The sequence below is a fragment of the Haemaphysalis longicornis genome, unplaced genomic scaffold (assembly GCF_048455015.1).
Source record: "Haemaphysalis longicornis isolate Haplotype H1 unplaced genomic scaffold, Haemaphysalis longicornis Haplotype H1 scaffold_4, whole genome shotgun sequence".
NCBI classification, from domain to species: Eukaryota; Metazoa; Arthropoda; class Arachnida; order Ixodida; family Ixodidae; genus Haemaphysalis; species Haemaphysalis longicornis.
Genome location: NW_027526361.1, coordinates 126,029,667 through 126,044,551, shown reverse-complemented (window position 1 = coordinate 126,044,551; position 14,885 = coordinate 126,029,667). Strand labels below are relative to the sequence as shown.

General features: G+C 45.8%; 1 protein-coding gene across 1 annotated transcript in view; it reads left to right on the top strand.

The window, feature by feature from the left end:
* The window catches only part of LOC144180558 (uncharacterized), a 97,695-nt gene extending 83,026 nt beyond the window's left edge, over positions 1 to 14,669 (top strand). The window contains exons 2-8 of the mRNA XM_077708887.1: positions 470 to 675; positions 1,416 to 1,551; positions 2,608 to 2,741; positions 3,786 to 4,002; positions 5,712 to 5,845; positions 12,012 to 12,264; positions 13,319 to 14,669. Coding sequence (XP_077565013.1) covers positions 470 to 675; positions 1,416 to 1,551; positions 2,608 to 2,741; positions 3,786 to 4,002; positions 5,712 to 5,845; positions 12,012 to 12,264; positions 13,319 to 13,404 — 1,166 coding nt within the window. The 3' untranslated portion in view covers positions 13,405 to 14,669. The remainder of the gene's footprint in view (positions 1 to 469; positions 676 to 1,415; positions 1,552 to 2,607; positions 2,742 to 3,785; positions 4,003 to 5,711; positions 5,846 to 12,011; positions 12,265 to 13,318) is intronic.
* Positions 14,670 to 14,885: the final 216 nt, after the last annotated feature.

Genomic DNA, 14,885 nt, shown 5'->3' with positions numbered 1-14,885 from the left:
ATAAATAAAAAGAATGGATTTTCATAACTGTCTTTCACCATTTAGTAACGTTAAAGAAAGCTTCCATAAAAAATGATAAAAAATCTTTCCTGCTATAAATTTGTTACTCGATGCCACTTGCCTGCTTTACCGCCACCTTAAGTTTGTGGTTTCCCGTTCGTTCATATAGCAGGAAAGGAGAGTAAATAACTTCTTCCGTAAAATATTTTTAACGCGGTAAAGTATTTGGGCGTGCATCTCATTTCATTTGTGACGTATTCGTTAACGCAAACTTTTGATTCAAATTACGCCGAGAACAGGATTTCTCAGCCAGTCGTCAAACCTAATTCCAAGGCCCCAAGACCGCCCCAAAGGGGCCCTTCTAACTTATTCCAAATTTTACACGTCTAATTAAAGCACTCCAATAAATTAAAACAAAAATGGTTTAAAGCTTTATTTTTTTTTGTTGTGCTCCTCTTTGGAAATGCAGGAACGAAAGGGCTTCGATTGCTACGCCTGGACGTGCCATCCGTGGCTCGATCAGGGGACCCCATTTGGCTCAACTGCAGCTACGACCTCGAGAGGGACCAACTATACTCCGTCAAGTGGTACAAGAATAACGTGGAGATTTACAGATACCTGCCAAGCGAAACTCCCCGAACAAAAGTCTACAACATGCCCGGCATACACATAGACGTAAGCGCTCACGGTTTGGTTCTTAACTTCCAACAGCCACCATTCACATGCACGACAGTCACTAGAAACTTAAAGGTCACACGTAAAATGAAAATACCCAGATGCTTTAATTAAATTGTCCCTGACAACCCCACCATACATTTTTCTCTTACCATGTGTCTTCGCAGGATACCCTGGAAACTCACAAAGGTACAATGCAACACAGAAACAACCGGGCGAGAGATCAAAGCTTTTCAAGATAAAGAAATACCGGACCGAAAACAGTTGCAGAAATACAACCAGGAATACGTGCGTGATAAGCGGGGCTGCAACCACTTTGAATAGAGTGCCTCGCTTTTACAAGTTCTGATAAGGTCAGGTATCTGCTGCCGCGGAAGTGAAACTCCAGATACAACAGAACGAAGAGAAGCGAAAGCGACACGCGTGCTCACCGGAACAAGATTGGAGAAAACTCCGGTGACATGTAACAAAGAGTTGCTATTTGGTGGAGGGAACGAAAAGGAACACTGGAGGTAGGATACTGTAAACAAGGAACCAGATAAGCGGTAGTTGTTTCATTTACTTGAATAGGACCACAACGAAACGGTTTCCCCCGCAACATTATATCAGTAACGTTTTCGCTTTCTGCTATTATCGGTTCCAGAATATTGATCCTAAATTGTTGTCACGAAAGAAAAGCAAACCTACGCCTTCGTGCGTTCCTTACTGAGTTACTCTTGCCTGTGTTTTTTTCCTTTAAGGTCTCACGTTCCAACATCAGCAATCTCTACCTGAACGACACAAATCTCCACACTGAAGGCAAATATCGCTGCGAAGTTTCGGCCGAATCTCCCTCATTTCAGACTGAGCGGGCGCAGAAAGAGCTCATGATGTACGGTAAGCACCGCAAAACTCTCGCTTAAAGTAACACTGGCCCTTGCTTTTGGAATAGGTGTATATGTTTAAAATAGACTTTCCCAATCGGAGAGTTCGTTGGTTGCTGGAGGCTTCGTATTGGGCGCAAGCTATTAAGAATATCCCATTTTGGCCAAACGCGCGTTAAGCCGACCAGAAGTTCTTGAGCTGTATGACAGCTTCAAAGGTTCAGTTAAAAGAGTATTCATTGTTCACTCCCAAAAGGAATAAAATACCCGTTCAATTCGATTAATGTGACAGTAAAGATGGCACCGCAGTTGGAATGCTTTCACGTACGTGGCCGTGGTGTCGCGCAAACGCAAGTATGCTATGCACCTCTTTTTTAATAATAGGCTAAGCTATTTTTTGACGTTTTGCACTGAAGTTGTTTTGAAGTGAAGCTGCATGCCGATACCCACAAAGGCTCAGTCACATCCGGCGTCCGTACAGAAAAGTAGCCAGAATATGTAAGAAAAACCAACTTTTTTTGCAAATGTAGATGTGTTGGAAAACGTTATACCATAATTGCCCGCCGAGACGGCTCTGTCATACGCCGAGCTTTATTTATGTGTCACAATTAGTGCATCGCGGAAACTCTAAAAATTTGAACTCCTCCTCTTGAGGGAATATATATGGGCCTCTACGGGATGATTATAATTACAGAAAAACGCTGGAACAACCCGCGTTTTATCGGAACTACCCTGAAACAAGTTATATCACGTAGGACGGATCCCGCGAGCATAATAAACATTTCGGTGGTTCAGCTAAGCCGATATCATAGGGAACTATCAGTCACATTTTTAATATAATCACGCAGCCACCGCTTCTAGGCCACTCATGTGGAACACCAAATCCCCCATTGAACTGTCAGCCCTATAGTTGTTTGCATAAAAAAATTGTCCTCTCGAATTTCCTTTGGTCAATTAACCAAGAAGTATGGTACATTGCATATTGCAAACAACCGTGTGCGAAAATACGGTCAGTCTCAGTTTCACAGCGATGTTTGCTCATTTTTCTTCTTATTATCTTTTCACCCAGAGTTGCCACCGGAAGATCCATTTATTAGCGGCTGGCGGAACCAGTACCGTGTGGGGGACCCGGTCAACCTGACGTGTTCTTACGGGCCTTCGAAACCGAATACGTCACTCACATGGTACATCAACGGCAAAAAGGTGAAGATCAACTTTGTCGCCTTTAACTAAACTTACGCTGAACGTTTTATTTTTGTTTCGCAGGCTGAGAGTAAGCCAGAAAAGAGGTCCTCCGCTTGTTAGGCCATTGAACAGAAAAAAGAAAGAATGGCGAAATTGTCTGCGCCGAAGCTACAAGCGGCCTCTATATGAAGCGCGGTTCTGAGGCACTACTTAGCTAATCTGAGCTAGCTGCCTTTTTAGTATGTCGTATATGCCTTGTTAAGCTTTAAATGGCTTAACAATCACAGTTGAAATAAGAAAAAATATTACGTAGAACTGCCTTTTCAGCGAAATGACGCCGTTTTATTCCACCTTATATTGTATTCGCACGGTACCGCCGCTACTCTAGCCCCACAAGGGTTCTGCTCTTTCAGTACACCTTCTCTATCGCACCAGAGCTCATCGCCATTTCTGCAGTCGCAATAAATGTTAGCGCGGAACGGACAAGACGAAAGAAAAAGACTGGACTGCATTAGATGTCCCAAAAAACGTCCTGCTGGGCGGGATGGCTCATAGTGTTTGCAGAACAAGTTAGCGCACAACAGACAACAGAAGAGAGACGGACGGGGCTGTTGCCTGGCTCCTTTGTTCTGCGGGAACTTTTATTGCGAATAATATGAACCAACTAGCGCAGGAGCAAGTTTTAATAACTTGCTGCATGGGCGATGTTTTCACACTTTATAGATCTAGGCGTCTGAATCCGAGAACTGAGCACCAATAGTTTATACCAGGCTGACCACTGCTTTTACGATGGCTGCATCTGGGGCCGTGGGCCATATGGCTAACATTTGGCTGTTCGAACGACAAACATGACAATTATTTCCGTGCGCTCTCCGAAAAAATAAAAAATGAGAACAAAACCTTACGTGCTCGGCACGCGGATCTTGAGGTCGGGGGAAATTAATTTACAACTAGGCATTTATGTCAGTCGTAATTTTATGATGAATGATCACACTCGTTTCGGTACCACAGTGATAATATTTTCCCCTTTTCTGGTCGTTTTTATTGGTTTCTGATATCCAGGTGCCGACGTTCAACGGGGAATCCGTGCGAAACAAGGAGCTTACAGCGAACGACGGGTTTTGGCACGTGTTCTCCCGGGTTGCTTTCGTTGCTCAACCCAACCACTTCTGGCATGGGGCCATGGAAGTGCGTTGTGCCGCGTACGCCGCGCTGCCTTACTTCGTAAGCAGCGAAGAGATCACGTTGCGGGACTTTGGTCGCGTCGTCCAAGTTACAAGTGAGTTATTCGGTTGGTTCTCGCAAGTCAATTCATATTAACGCAGCCAGGCTTACAGTATGGGGTAAAATCTCCAACAAATTTTAGACATGCGCAGCAGGGCCTGTTTCCTCCTTAAGGATTGTGCATACTAACGTTCGAAACAATATTTGAACATTAGTTTCCTTCTGCTAAACATATCGTTGTGAAGTACACAAAGTTGTTGCTCCGATATTTTGGCACCGCCTTTCTGGCGTCGCCAAACCTTGAAGGTCGCGTTTAGCTCGCGTTGTAAAAACTACTTCTGCCACAACAATGAACCTAAATACAAATTTTTGCATGCAAGATCTTTCAATACTACTGAAATTGGGGGATGTGCTTCGTAAAAGTGGCTGGCTGGGCTACAGTCGTTTTTGTTACTGTCGTTTTTGTCCTTTTTACTGCTTAGTCAGTAATATTGAGTTCAAGCTCGTGAAAATAAACTGAAACTAGTTATATCCTACAGATGACTTTCATAAAAAGAGGCTAACCATACCTCATGCAAGCGATTTATGCGATGGATTGGTTAAATTTTTCTGATTACAAATCATGCTTGGAACGCTCTCCGCTAATTTTTTTATTTTGCTGATTGAATGTGAAACATTACCTGAATTTCTGAAAACAATTACCCCTTTGGAAATCGAGTAAGTCGCTGTACTTGACGTCTTATATACGTCGCGTGATAGCTTTCAGAACCTAAGGATTAAAATTTACCCGACAGAATGACCCAACTTGTGTTCCACGGATAGGTATATCGAAGCGACTGCTGACGAACGAGGTGGTCAAATTATATTGCACATTATGCTTCAAACTTCCTCGGTGAAGGACACTACACTTAGAGAGATTTTAGAGACGACAGTCTTTCTTGGGCCACTTAAACGCGAAAATTTCGGTCTGTCTCTCTGTCTGGGACTTGATTCAGCTACCCTGCCAAAGTGAATTAGAACCTGCGCAATACTCTTATGTATTTACAGCCAAATTTAAACGACTAAGTCCTTGGTCAATGTTCACACTTGTCAAAACTAAGCTCAAGAACAAGACATTAAGCAAATATAAGGCAAAAAATCAATACATAGTTGATATTTACAGTGTTCCTTTATTAGAACAATCGTGTATGCTCGGTTTTTGCGATATAAAATGAAATACTACATAACTGCAGAAAACCGTCACCTAGTGATACCGGCGCTGCTATAGCTCTTAGCAAAATTCAAGAAATCAAACGGAAACAGCAACGAAAGGCTCCACTAGATAGGTTCGCGGTTCCGCATGGAACGCTCATGGAGTAGGGCAACGTGGTTCTATAAACGTTGTATCAGGGTGCCTCGATTCCAGCGCATCTCCGCTATACGGCAGCACTGGCATCGAGTCAACCGACTTGGAACAATGAAACGCGGTAAAAAATTAAATTGACTTGAGCATATTTCTAGCGTGTTATTATGGGAGGAACGACTCGGGAGAGGAACAGCATGAGAGGTGGGCGGGAAGGAGAAGGGAGGCATTTCCTCATCAGGGGTGCCAGTCGACTATCATCGTTCGTCGGCATTTGCAAGGAAAGGAGCAGATACGCGGCCATTTTTTAGAGTTAAATTGCACAATGAGAACCTAAAAACTAGAAATTCTTCACTACGTACATTTTATATCTTGAACGCAGCTAACTGGCTCCGCTGCTTTCCGTTTGCGCGATGCCACAGGTCCTCGAATGAGTGGCCCTTGGATAGAAGGAAGGAAGGACCACTACAGCCTGGGAAGTGTCGTCGACCTGAGCTGCAATCTCGACATCGGGTCGACCGCACACGGCATCAAGTGGCTCATCAATGACCGGGAGGTAAGCTTAGTCTGCCCGCCGGGCATACGCGTTCCTGTAGTGACCTACGCTACACTTGAGGGGTACCTAATTAGTTATAACAGCGATAGGATACCTTCCTCGCTTGTTTTCGTCGAGAGAATCTATGTGGCAGAACCATATAGCGTAACACTACAACAGGCGCATTTATAATTTGGATGTGTACGCAAGTAATCCCTCTGAAGTGGTATACGGACGCCCAATTATCTTGGAGGGCGAACCCATAAGCCGCAGTTATTACGTGACCTAGTTGTTAGCCCTTTGCACTGTGTTAGGGAAACACAAAACAACCCAGCTTTTGAGAGACGGAACGCGAATCTCTTCTACGTAGGCAATGACAAAGATCGTGGCTACAGGCTGTGGCTGTGTTTTGAAGCTGTCAGCATTTTTGTAGGCTGCCATGGCACTGTTTTCTGTTATTTTGCAACGGAAAACAAAAACGAATGAAGGGAGAACTTGAGTATTGGTTGATAATTTTGCCCTTAAAGTGTGTGGTGAATAATGTTTAAAATAATATGCTTCCTCTCGTGCTAACAAAACAACTAATACAATCCATATGCACTAAAAAGCCGAAGAAAAATTTTAGTTCAAGAATAAGTGTATGTAAGCGCACTGAATTCTTTCTAATATGGGACAATAATGTTGTTAGGAAGCTAAACAAACACACATTTTACATGTCATTTTTGGTGTACGTTGTTTTCGTTTCGTGTGACCATAACACGCGTGTTTTTTACTTGACCGAATAATAATCTTTTATTAGCGAGGGTGGATGAACCTCTTCTCAGTACAAAGTCGCTAAGGCTCTCAATTGTCTCATCGCTAAGCCCAAATTTTTCGAGTTATGATTTGCGTACCATCGTGGCCGTATTTCCGTGGTGCTACCTGCCCCTTTGGTATTCCGTAAGGTTCAATGTATTCGTTCTCGTACTACATGTGCAACAGAAATTCCACAATGTAATCTTTTGATAATGAACACTTAGCCGCCATTACGGCTGCTGCTATTATTTTGACGTGAAGTCTGTATCAAAATAGTATCAGGCCATCACACTCTCCAACATCATTACCCACTTGGAATAAGTGCTCCTGTTGCTCGGTCGAGTCTCGCTGCGCGGAAGCTGCTAGCCTAGCCAAAATAATTTTAATTGCAGTTGCACTTCTGAACAGATAAACATGACATACTAACAGCGGAGCTGTTTAGCAAATCTTTGTTTTTCTTGTCCCTAGTTAAAAATACCAAGAAAATGACGAGCATACCTACTTATAGAAGAATTCCGAGCGTACCGACTAAGGGACATTGGCCTCGATTGTCAAAACGAGCATACCCACTTAGAGAGATCGGCCAACATTATCAAAACAAAAACAAAACAAATCCAGCGTTCGCCGTAATCGATGCAACACTTGCTCGGAACGAGAAAGACTCCAGCGTTCGCCGTAATCTTGGCAACATTTGGTCGGAACGCGAAAGACACATCATAGCGTACGCCCCTTCTAAGGTGATGCCCAATAATTTCCCGTCCAAAAAATGTAGGAAGCGCAATCATTTATCGACAATGATGGAGTAAAGTTCATTTGGGAAGCGAAGAAGCAAATCGGCTGCAATGGTAGAATTAAGCCACCGTGATGGTAGTGAAGGTTGTGTACAGCGCACCGCGCCCCCTCCGACACCCCCCCCATTAGGGTTAGGTCCAATGAGTATCACTTAAAAAAAATAAGGAAGCTCCCTCTATAGCAGCAGTGTTGGGTAGAGGAAGTTGTGGCAGCGAAGAAGCAAATCGGCTGCAATCGCTTACTAAACCGTCCTGATGCTCGTAAAGGTTGCGTACAACTGCGCTACCAAGGCTTACGCGTGAGAGCAAGCTTCTTTTATTTTTTTTTGTACGCGAAGACGCTTCTTTATTTAAAAAGATGAGCGATTCTCTGAAAATGGCTGAGCAATGAAGCTTCGTGGGACATGAAATAGATGCGACACAGAGTTTTGGTATACATTTGTGGTGGTTCAACGCGATTATTCTGAGTTTTCTGACCGATAGCTCGGTTTTTGCGCCCAGAAAACGCACACGAATGCACCGCAACACAAAACTTTAGGCGCAGTTACGCTCAGTTGATGCTGTAGACACGAACGCACTGCGACCTCGGATACAGCCAGGACCCATTTTTATCATTTTGTCGTGGCACACGCTCGTACTCTTTCCTTCCGTCCAACGCCGCCTGTATAATCATTGCCTAACGCGGGAGCGAAAAATGGCAACCAGCCACTCTCCTCTCGCTATCTCCTACCCTTTCCCTCTCCGTACCCTTCCTGTGTGCTTTCATGTGCGCCGGCGAGCGCCGCTTCTCGGAAACTATGCAAAATAGTTGAAAGTTTCTTTAGCGTCCCTCAGGCGGCGATCCTACGCCTGCTTGTTTTTCACCATGCCTGTTCTGTCTTAGTGTGTAGCTGATAAAAATGCCTTCGCCACCGAGCAATAATACTTGTGCTGCCGCAGGCTGATAGCGGCTTGGCGCGCTTATCTACTTGGATTACGGGTCCCGAAATTTTCTGAGTGGGGCATCCCCCCTCTCTGCCCTCCGCATTTCGTTCTTGTTTTGCCCTCGCTGTTCGCACTCCGCTTCGGTACGCACTTTTAAAATTGAGCACTGTACTGTAGAAGCCCCCGGACAGCGTGGCCGGATCCTCAGCTCGTTATCCTTTGTTTACTGTAATCTTCTCAAATTTACAGGCACGTGATAGTTTTGGAAAGTAATAGTAGAAGTGAGCGCCTCAACAAAAATGTGCACGCAATTGTTTCTTCCAAAAATCCTCCAGAGAGAAAAATATCAGTAAAATAATGGCAGCACCATCGGAAAATATCGTTTTTCTGTTCCCTATTTGCTACCCGACAATTAATATGTTTTTACACTATTTCAGTTCCGCATCCGTCAGATATCTTTGATAAAATGCGGCAAGTATGAAGCGAGGGACAGGTAGAATGAGATCCCCAGTGCTCCCCAGAACTAGCGCCCCGTCGCGGCTAAAACGTAAGCGAAACGGCTCTTGAAACGCACCAAGAAGCTGACAGACACACGTCGTAGAAGTAGGTGCAGCGTTCGCGACTCAGGAGAAGTGACGTAATGCGAGATGTCCGCCGGCACGCGCCACATAGTGGATGAGTACCTGAACTAAGCGTCCCTACCCGTGGCCTCCGCGATTTGCTGCCGGCGGCGCGCCGTCGGTGGCCGCGATCGGCTACCGGCGCGCCGCCGGTAGCCGATCGCGGAGGCCACGCCCTACCCTTCCCATTGAAAAGCACGCGACGCGTTAGGAAATGTTTTAAGTGCGATGCACTTTATAAGCGACCCCGAACCTTCCGCCGTCCGCATTGCTCCTCCTCCTCTCCCCCAGCAACGGCGCGAGGAGCGGAGAGGAGCGTCTGTAGCAACGGCGCAGCGACGTCACACCCCACGTGACCCGCGCGCGCTCCGCCTCCCGCGCCGTGGCTGCGCGCGCCCGCGCCGGCTCCCGCACCACTCCTCGCGCCATGACGTCACACTCCCACGTGACCGCACGCTGGCGCCTTTGCGTCTGCTCCCCCTCTCCTCGCGCCATGACGTCACATGCTCTGCATCTGGCGCGCCTCTCCCCCCGTTAGGTTTGCACTCACCCTCGGCGCTCGCCTCTCCCCTCGCCTGACAGCTCCCCCTCGCCGGTACTGCGCCTCTCAAGGCGATGGCAGAATTACTACGCCGTGTACTCTCGGCGCAAGAAATGCATTCGCACTTCCTCACGATTCCCTTCAGGGAGGTGGGGGCAATTTTTTTTTACGGGCGGCGGTGTTCCGTCCCTCTCTTCGCACCCACTTGGGACGAGCGTACGATAAGACGTTTTCACAGCGCAACCGCACTAGGTACTAAGTGCCTTCTTGGATCATTTACAATCAAACGCACTGTTTTTCGTCTGCTCTTATCCTCTCTCTGTACCCATGCAATTAAAACAAAAGACATCAGCATTTGAAGCTATCACTGCAGAAAACGGGGCACGGGACGCGGGGCCCGGGATTGATACGGGGTGCGGGATTGACCTTGGCTGAGCTTGATGTTCTGATTGACGCTTTGAGGAACGAACCATTTTTTGGGGTTCGGTTAGAGGGATAATTTTCGCTTAATATATCGTCTATTATCTCGCATGGCTTTAATAAATTGAGGAGCATCAGCCAGGCTAGGCATCCGGAGGAACCACATACTGTTATTGTTTTTTTATATCTTCGGCGAACAAGCAGGCGACATTTATCACAGACCGGCAATATTGTCATGATTATATAAGGAAATAAGCTGCTGTTCCTCATGCGGTCGCAGTTATCTTGGGCGAGCCATCAGCTATCACTTCGGCGATTTTTTCCCTTCATAGTAGTTCCGCATAAGGTCTGTAAACATCCTGGCAGTGTGCGTAACAACCATGGCTTAAAAGTTTAACAGAATTAATTAAGAAGCCTTGTATGCGACCGTGTTCATTGAGCAACGCTGACAACAAATTTTGGTTCCTTGAGCACAGGCCCTAGAGAGAGGTGTGTGCTCATCCCCGACCCCTAGCAGAGAAGCATGTAGGTGATCACAAACGCCGGCAAAACTCTCTGCTTTTTCAATAAAGAGCCTTCTCTCTCTCTCTCTTCCTTGAGCACAGTAAAAACGTGAGAAAACCGACACTGAGTGTATTGGTGACTGACAGAACTTGACAAGATGGTGGTAAGGGTACAGGCACCAACGACAGTACTGGACTGGTGCAAAAAATGCTCTTTTTTTCGATTTTGCTTTTCGGCAATACCATTTCTTCACAACACCCGATTTTGTTACTACACGACAGCAGGAGCGTCAGGTAAATTGGTACGTGTTTTTACAATATGACGGATGAACTTCCAAAAAACAATATTACCTTTGAGATAGTGTTCCGTAACGTATCGGTGAAATGAAAGAAAGATAATTAGGCGTCAGAAAAATGGGCGTTAGTGGGGCGAATTTTGTAACGTCGTTACCCTTATCTGAACAAAGGTAGTTGCATGACTGAACCTTTTTCATCGACTTACGAAACGTTTTTTGTGAAGTTGCTTACAATAAAAGAATTCCTCCAAAAAACTCAAAGGCTCGCTGAGAGAATTTGAGCCCTAGGACATGGAAATGGTCCCGGCCGCAGCAACCATTTTTACCTGCAGAGCTAGCTCCTTAAGCTTTAATTTACGCGGTTGAGCGTTCCCAGAAAACTCAGCCCAGCCGAGCGCACATGAGCGTGCGCTTCGTGAAGAGCGACCGGCATCGTGCAGGCTTGCGCGTGGGCATATGTCACGTCACGAGCTCGTAAAAAAACAGAAAATACCGACCGCACGTCAGCGCGCGACACGTGAGGAGCGCCCAGTGTGGGTCAGCTCGACCTTCGACAACACTCGGCCCATCGCTCATGGCGTGAACTCTCACGTTCTGTTCTCCTCGTCAGTTCACGTGCTTTGGCGGCAGAAATCGGTAGCACAGACGCCGAGTTCGCGCTGCCGACGCCGAGTTCGCGAAGCCGGCTGTCGCGAGTTCTAGCGCGTGCTAACGCGGTCTATTTTGTGACAGATGTGGAAACCTACGTACAAAATGATCCAGTCCTGCCAGTCATGGAGAACTTGCACTGGCAAGTTCGGAAATCCATGTGAGGTGAAGCAGCTGGATCTCCGCCAAAGGGAGAGGGGCCAGCAGCCCTGCTGTTTCTGCAACCTTGCACCGCTGGTGCTATCTACGCCAATTTCTTTTTGGTACAGGCAAATAAAACACAAAATATCAGTGAATCAAGATGTTGACGTGCGTTAAGGACCCAAAGGTAGTCAAAATGAATCTTGGGTGCTCCATTTCAGCGTGCCTCGCAGCCTATATGTACCTTCGGACATTATTCTTTCTCTGAAAGAACTAGAAAGAAGCCATGAGACCATTAAGTTTTCGGAAACAAAAAAAAAAAACTAAAACATTACACAGAGCTGTTAAGCTGCGAAGATACTAACTTGTCCCTGAACGTTACTTTAAGCACCGGAATATCGATAATGAATCCAGAAAATAAATGTGCTGCCTTTTTGTTTTGTTTTTTCCGCCCTCCCTTCTTACATATTTCCCTTGCCCGCCCTCGGCATCCTGTTCCTGATCCAAGGCCCCAGCACAGTACGTGTCCTCTACAAAGGCACATGGACAGAACAGCGTGGTGTTTGACACTTCTTTGCCGCCGCTGCCTAACAAGGCGGTCAGGCTTAGCTTCCGCCTCGGCGAACAGCACTTCAGCAAGGGTGAGCTGCGCCTGAAGTGTGTCTCCCGGCAAGTGAGGGAATTCACCGCAACCACCGCCCTCAGGACACAGCTAGTCGACCGGAGGCAAAGCTCTGGGCTTCAGGACCCGTTCTCCAGACGTAAGCTGCATGTTTTTCCTATCTTCCTGGTGATTTACTTTCTTCGATAAACAGCTAGTCTAAAGATACGCACATAGCTCTTCTGGTACAGTCATTGTTTGCCGTTTTAAAAGTCAAACCGACGGCGGCGGTTTTGGTCTGGACCTGTTTCCGCTTGTTACGAGAAATGTTTTCGCTTTACAATCTGGAGCAATTTACTGAGTGGTCTAAAAATTGTTAGGTCCATGTTTGAACATATACATGCAACGGCAATGCATGTACATCGCATTATTTTTGAAAGCAGCGGAGTGACATACGTATGACCAGGACGTCAAAGAAATGTGGTGGTCACTGCTTCCGCAGGGGTCGCCGTTAGAAAGGGCTGAACTTGTGTCCACGCAGTAAAAAAGCGGCCTTCAAATGAAAAAAGCGGAAAAAAAAGACAGCCTCGCAAGAACGGAGGCATTCGTAGGAAGATAATAGGGTTAACGTCCTTTTTAAGCAGTAGGGGGGCTTACATCCCAGCACAGCGTCCAAGCGCTTCTTCTACGTTCGTTTTTGAAGCAACCAGTGCATTTTGTTGCGTAATTAAAACCGCCCACCACTATTGGTTTTTGGGAACTCGTCTAGGAGTATGTGTAATAACACCCTGTTAATTTCTCCTACCTTAGTAGTTCAATGTTCGGTGAGTTTGGTGCCAAGTCATACGCGAAAAACGGCTGTAACAGTCAGTCCTTCTTTTGCAATTGTTCGTTTACGAAAGGCGATATATTTTTTGATATCTTGGTTGGTTTACCTTTGGCCGGATTTGTAGCTCAGATGTCGTCGAGGACGTTCTTTTAAATAACAAAGGCACATACAGTGAACGAATGGACTCTGCTCATATTTCCTTGAATTCCATATTTTCTGCTCATATTTTCGGGCCTCACATTATCCGTAGTTATAATTTTGTATTAAAGTAAGGTCAAGAACTATGCAGTCACACAGCGCGGCATTACTCTGAAAACATGCATTGGAACATGCATTGTATAATATATGGATATGTATTTATTGATGCCTGTATTTTCCCGCACAGGGAACGGAAGTGCGCAGAGTGGCGACAACGTTAGATCTCTGCTGCCAGTCCTGCTTCTCTTGAGGATGCTGGCAGCTTCGGTATAGTGTACTCGACGTGGACATGACCAGAGGAAATAAGCGTGATGATTCACGGAGAGCTTGCGACTGTGGCCGTTTTACTCCTCCAGAGTTGTAACGATGACACAGAGTCATCCAGCGCCTCCCAACCACAACAAGGAAGGCACCTGTGCTTGCCCGGTGACGACCCTGAGGAACCTGCCGACTCGTGCGAAGAGTGCGGGAAATGAACACATCGAACAACACTGGTGCGACCTCTCTTTCAGGTGCACGGGGAGACTCAGTCCTGTGGACGCCTTCGAGTGGCCTCGTTGATTTATTTCTTTGCGTTTCTTAAAACCTTCCCCGTTTAAGAGACGAGAATTCCCGAACAAAGGCAGTCGCAATTAGCGTCTTTTCTGGTTAACAAGTGCTCAAACCTTTACGAGCAGACAGTTCGCCCTGTCATCTGTAGGCGCCACCGGAGGAAAGTAGGCGGGCTAATAGAAGCCACAGATATTAGCAGCGATGTTAAAGCCTTCAGTAGGTTTGTTTGGCTCATTGCTTACAAGCTGATGGAGGCCCATACGATAAGTGCTAAGAAACGTTACTTTCGCTTTTTTGTTAAAAAAGTGCGTAATCCTAAATAACAAAGCATTCATGGCGCTAAATATTTCATTGCAGTCTGAAAATGTCAGCCGCCTGCATTGTACAGTGATGGACCAATGAAACGCGATCAGAAAATATTGAATTACAAATTGATGCTTGCCTAATTACAATAACGAAGGTAGGACATCTGGCTTTCAAAATATGCCAACAGCGCTCCAATGTTAGGCCTACGCGAACAGAATGTTTTTAAATTTGCGTGTATTGGTTCATATTTCCTTGTTCACATTTATTTTGTCCATGACTGTAGGTTCTTATTCAGTGTTGAGTTGTAAATAGGTGTACTTTTTGTTTTTAAATTCAGTCATCCTTTTTATTTGTTATTATTAAAGTGGACGGCACCGTATGTTGTGTCTTCACTGTCCCCTTCTTTCGTTTGCTATGGCTACAGAGGAAAAGATAGCACGCTGCAGTTTATTCGTTCTCTTCCTTGTATTCTGAAAGAGATTTTCCCGACAGCTTAGGAAACGTTGCGACGCTAAATATCATACGGATACAAAAGGCTTTCTCCGCCTCTGAACGGTAGCACAAGGCGATGAAAAATGAAATACCAAGGAAAACATCGACGTAAAAAAGAATTTTTTCGTGACTGGTCACATTTCCCAAAGAAAAAAAAACCTTCTTGAAACATGAGGACGAAAAATAAAGAGTGGTTAAATAAAATTTATTCCACAAAAATGCGTCTGTACTGGCGTTCCCCTTTTGCCCTTTTTTCAGGTTCCTGTTCTTGCAAGGAATGGTAAGAACGATGCTTATTGAGGTCTGGAATTATGCTTTGTTCCGAAGCATAGACAAACGGCGTAGCCTTAGCTTGTTCGTTTCCGCTGGACGCCTCGGTATAATCTCGGCCTTATTTGGCCGAC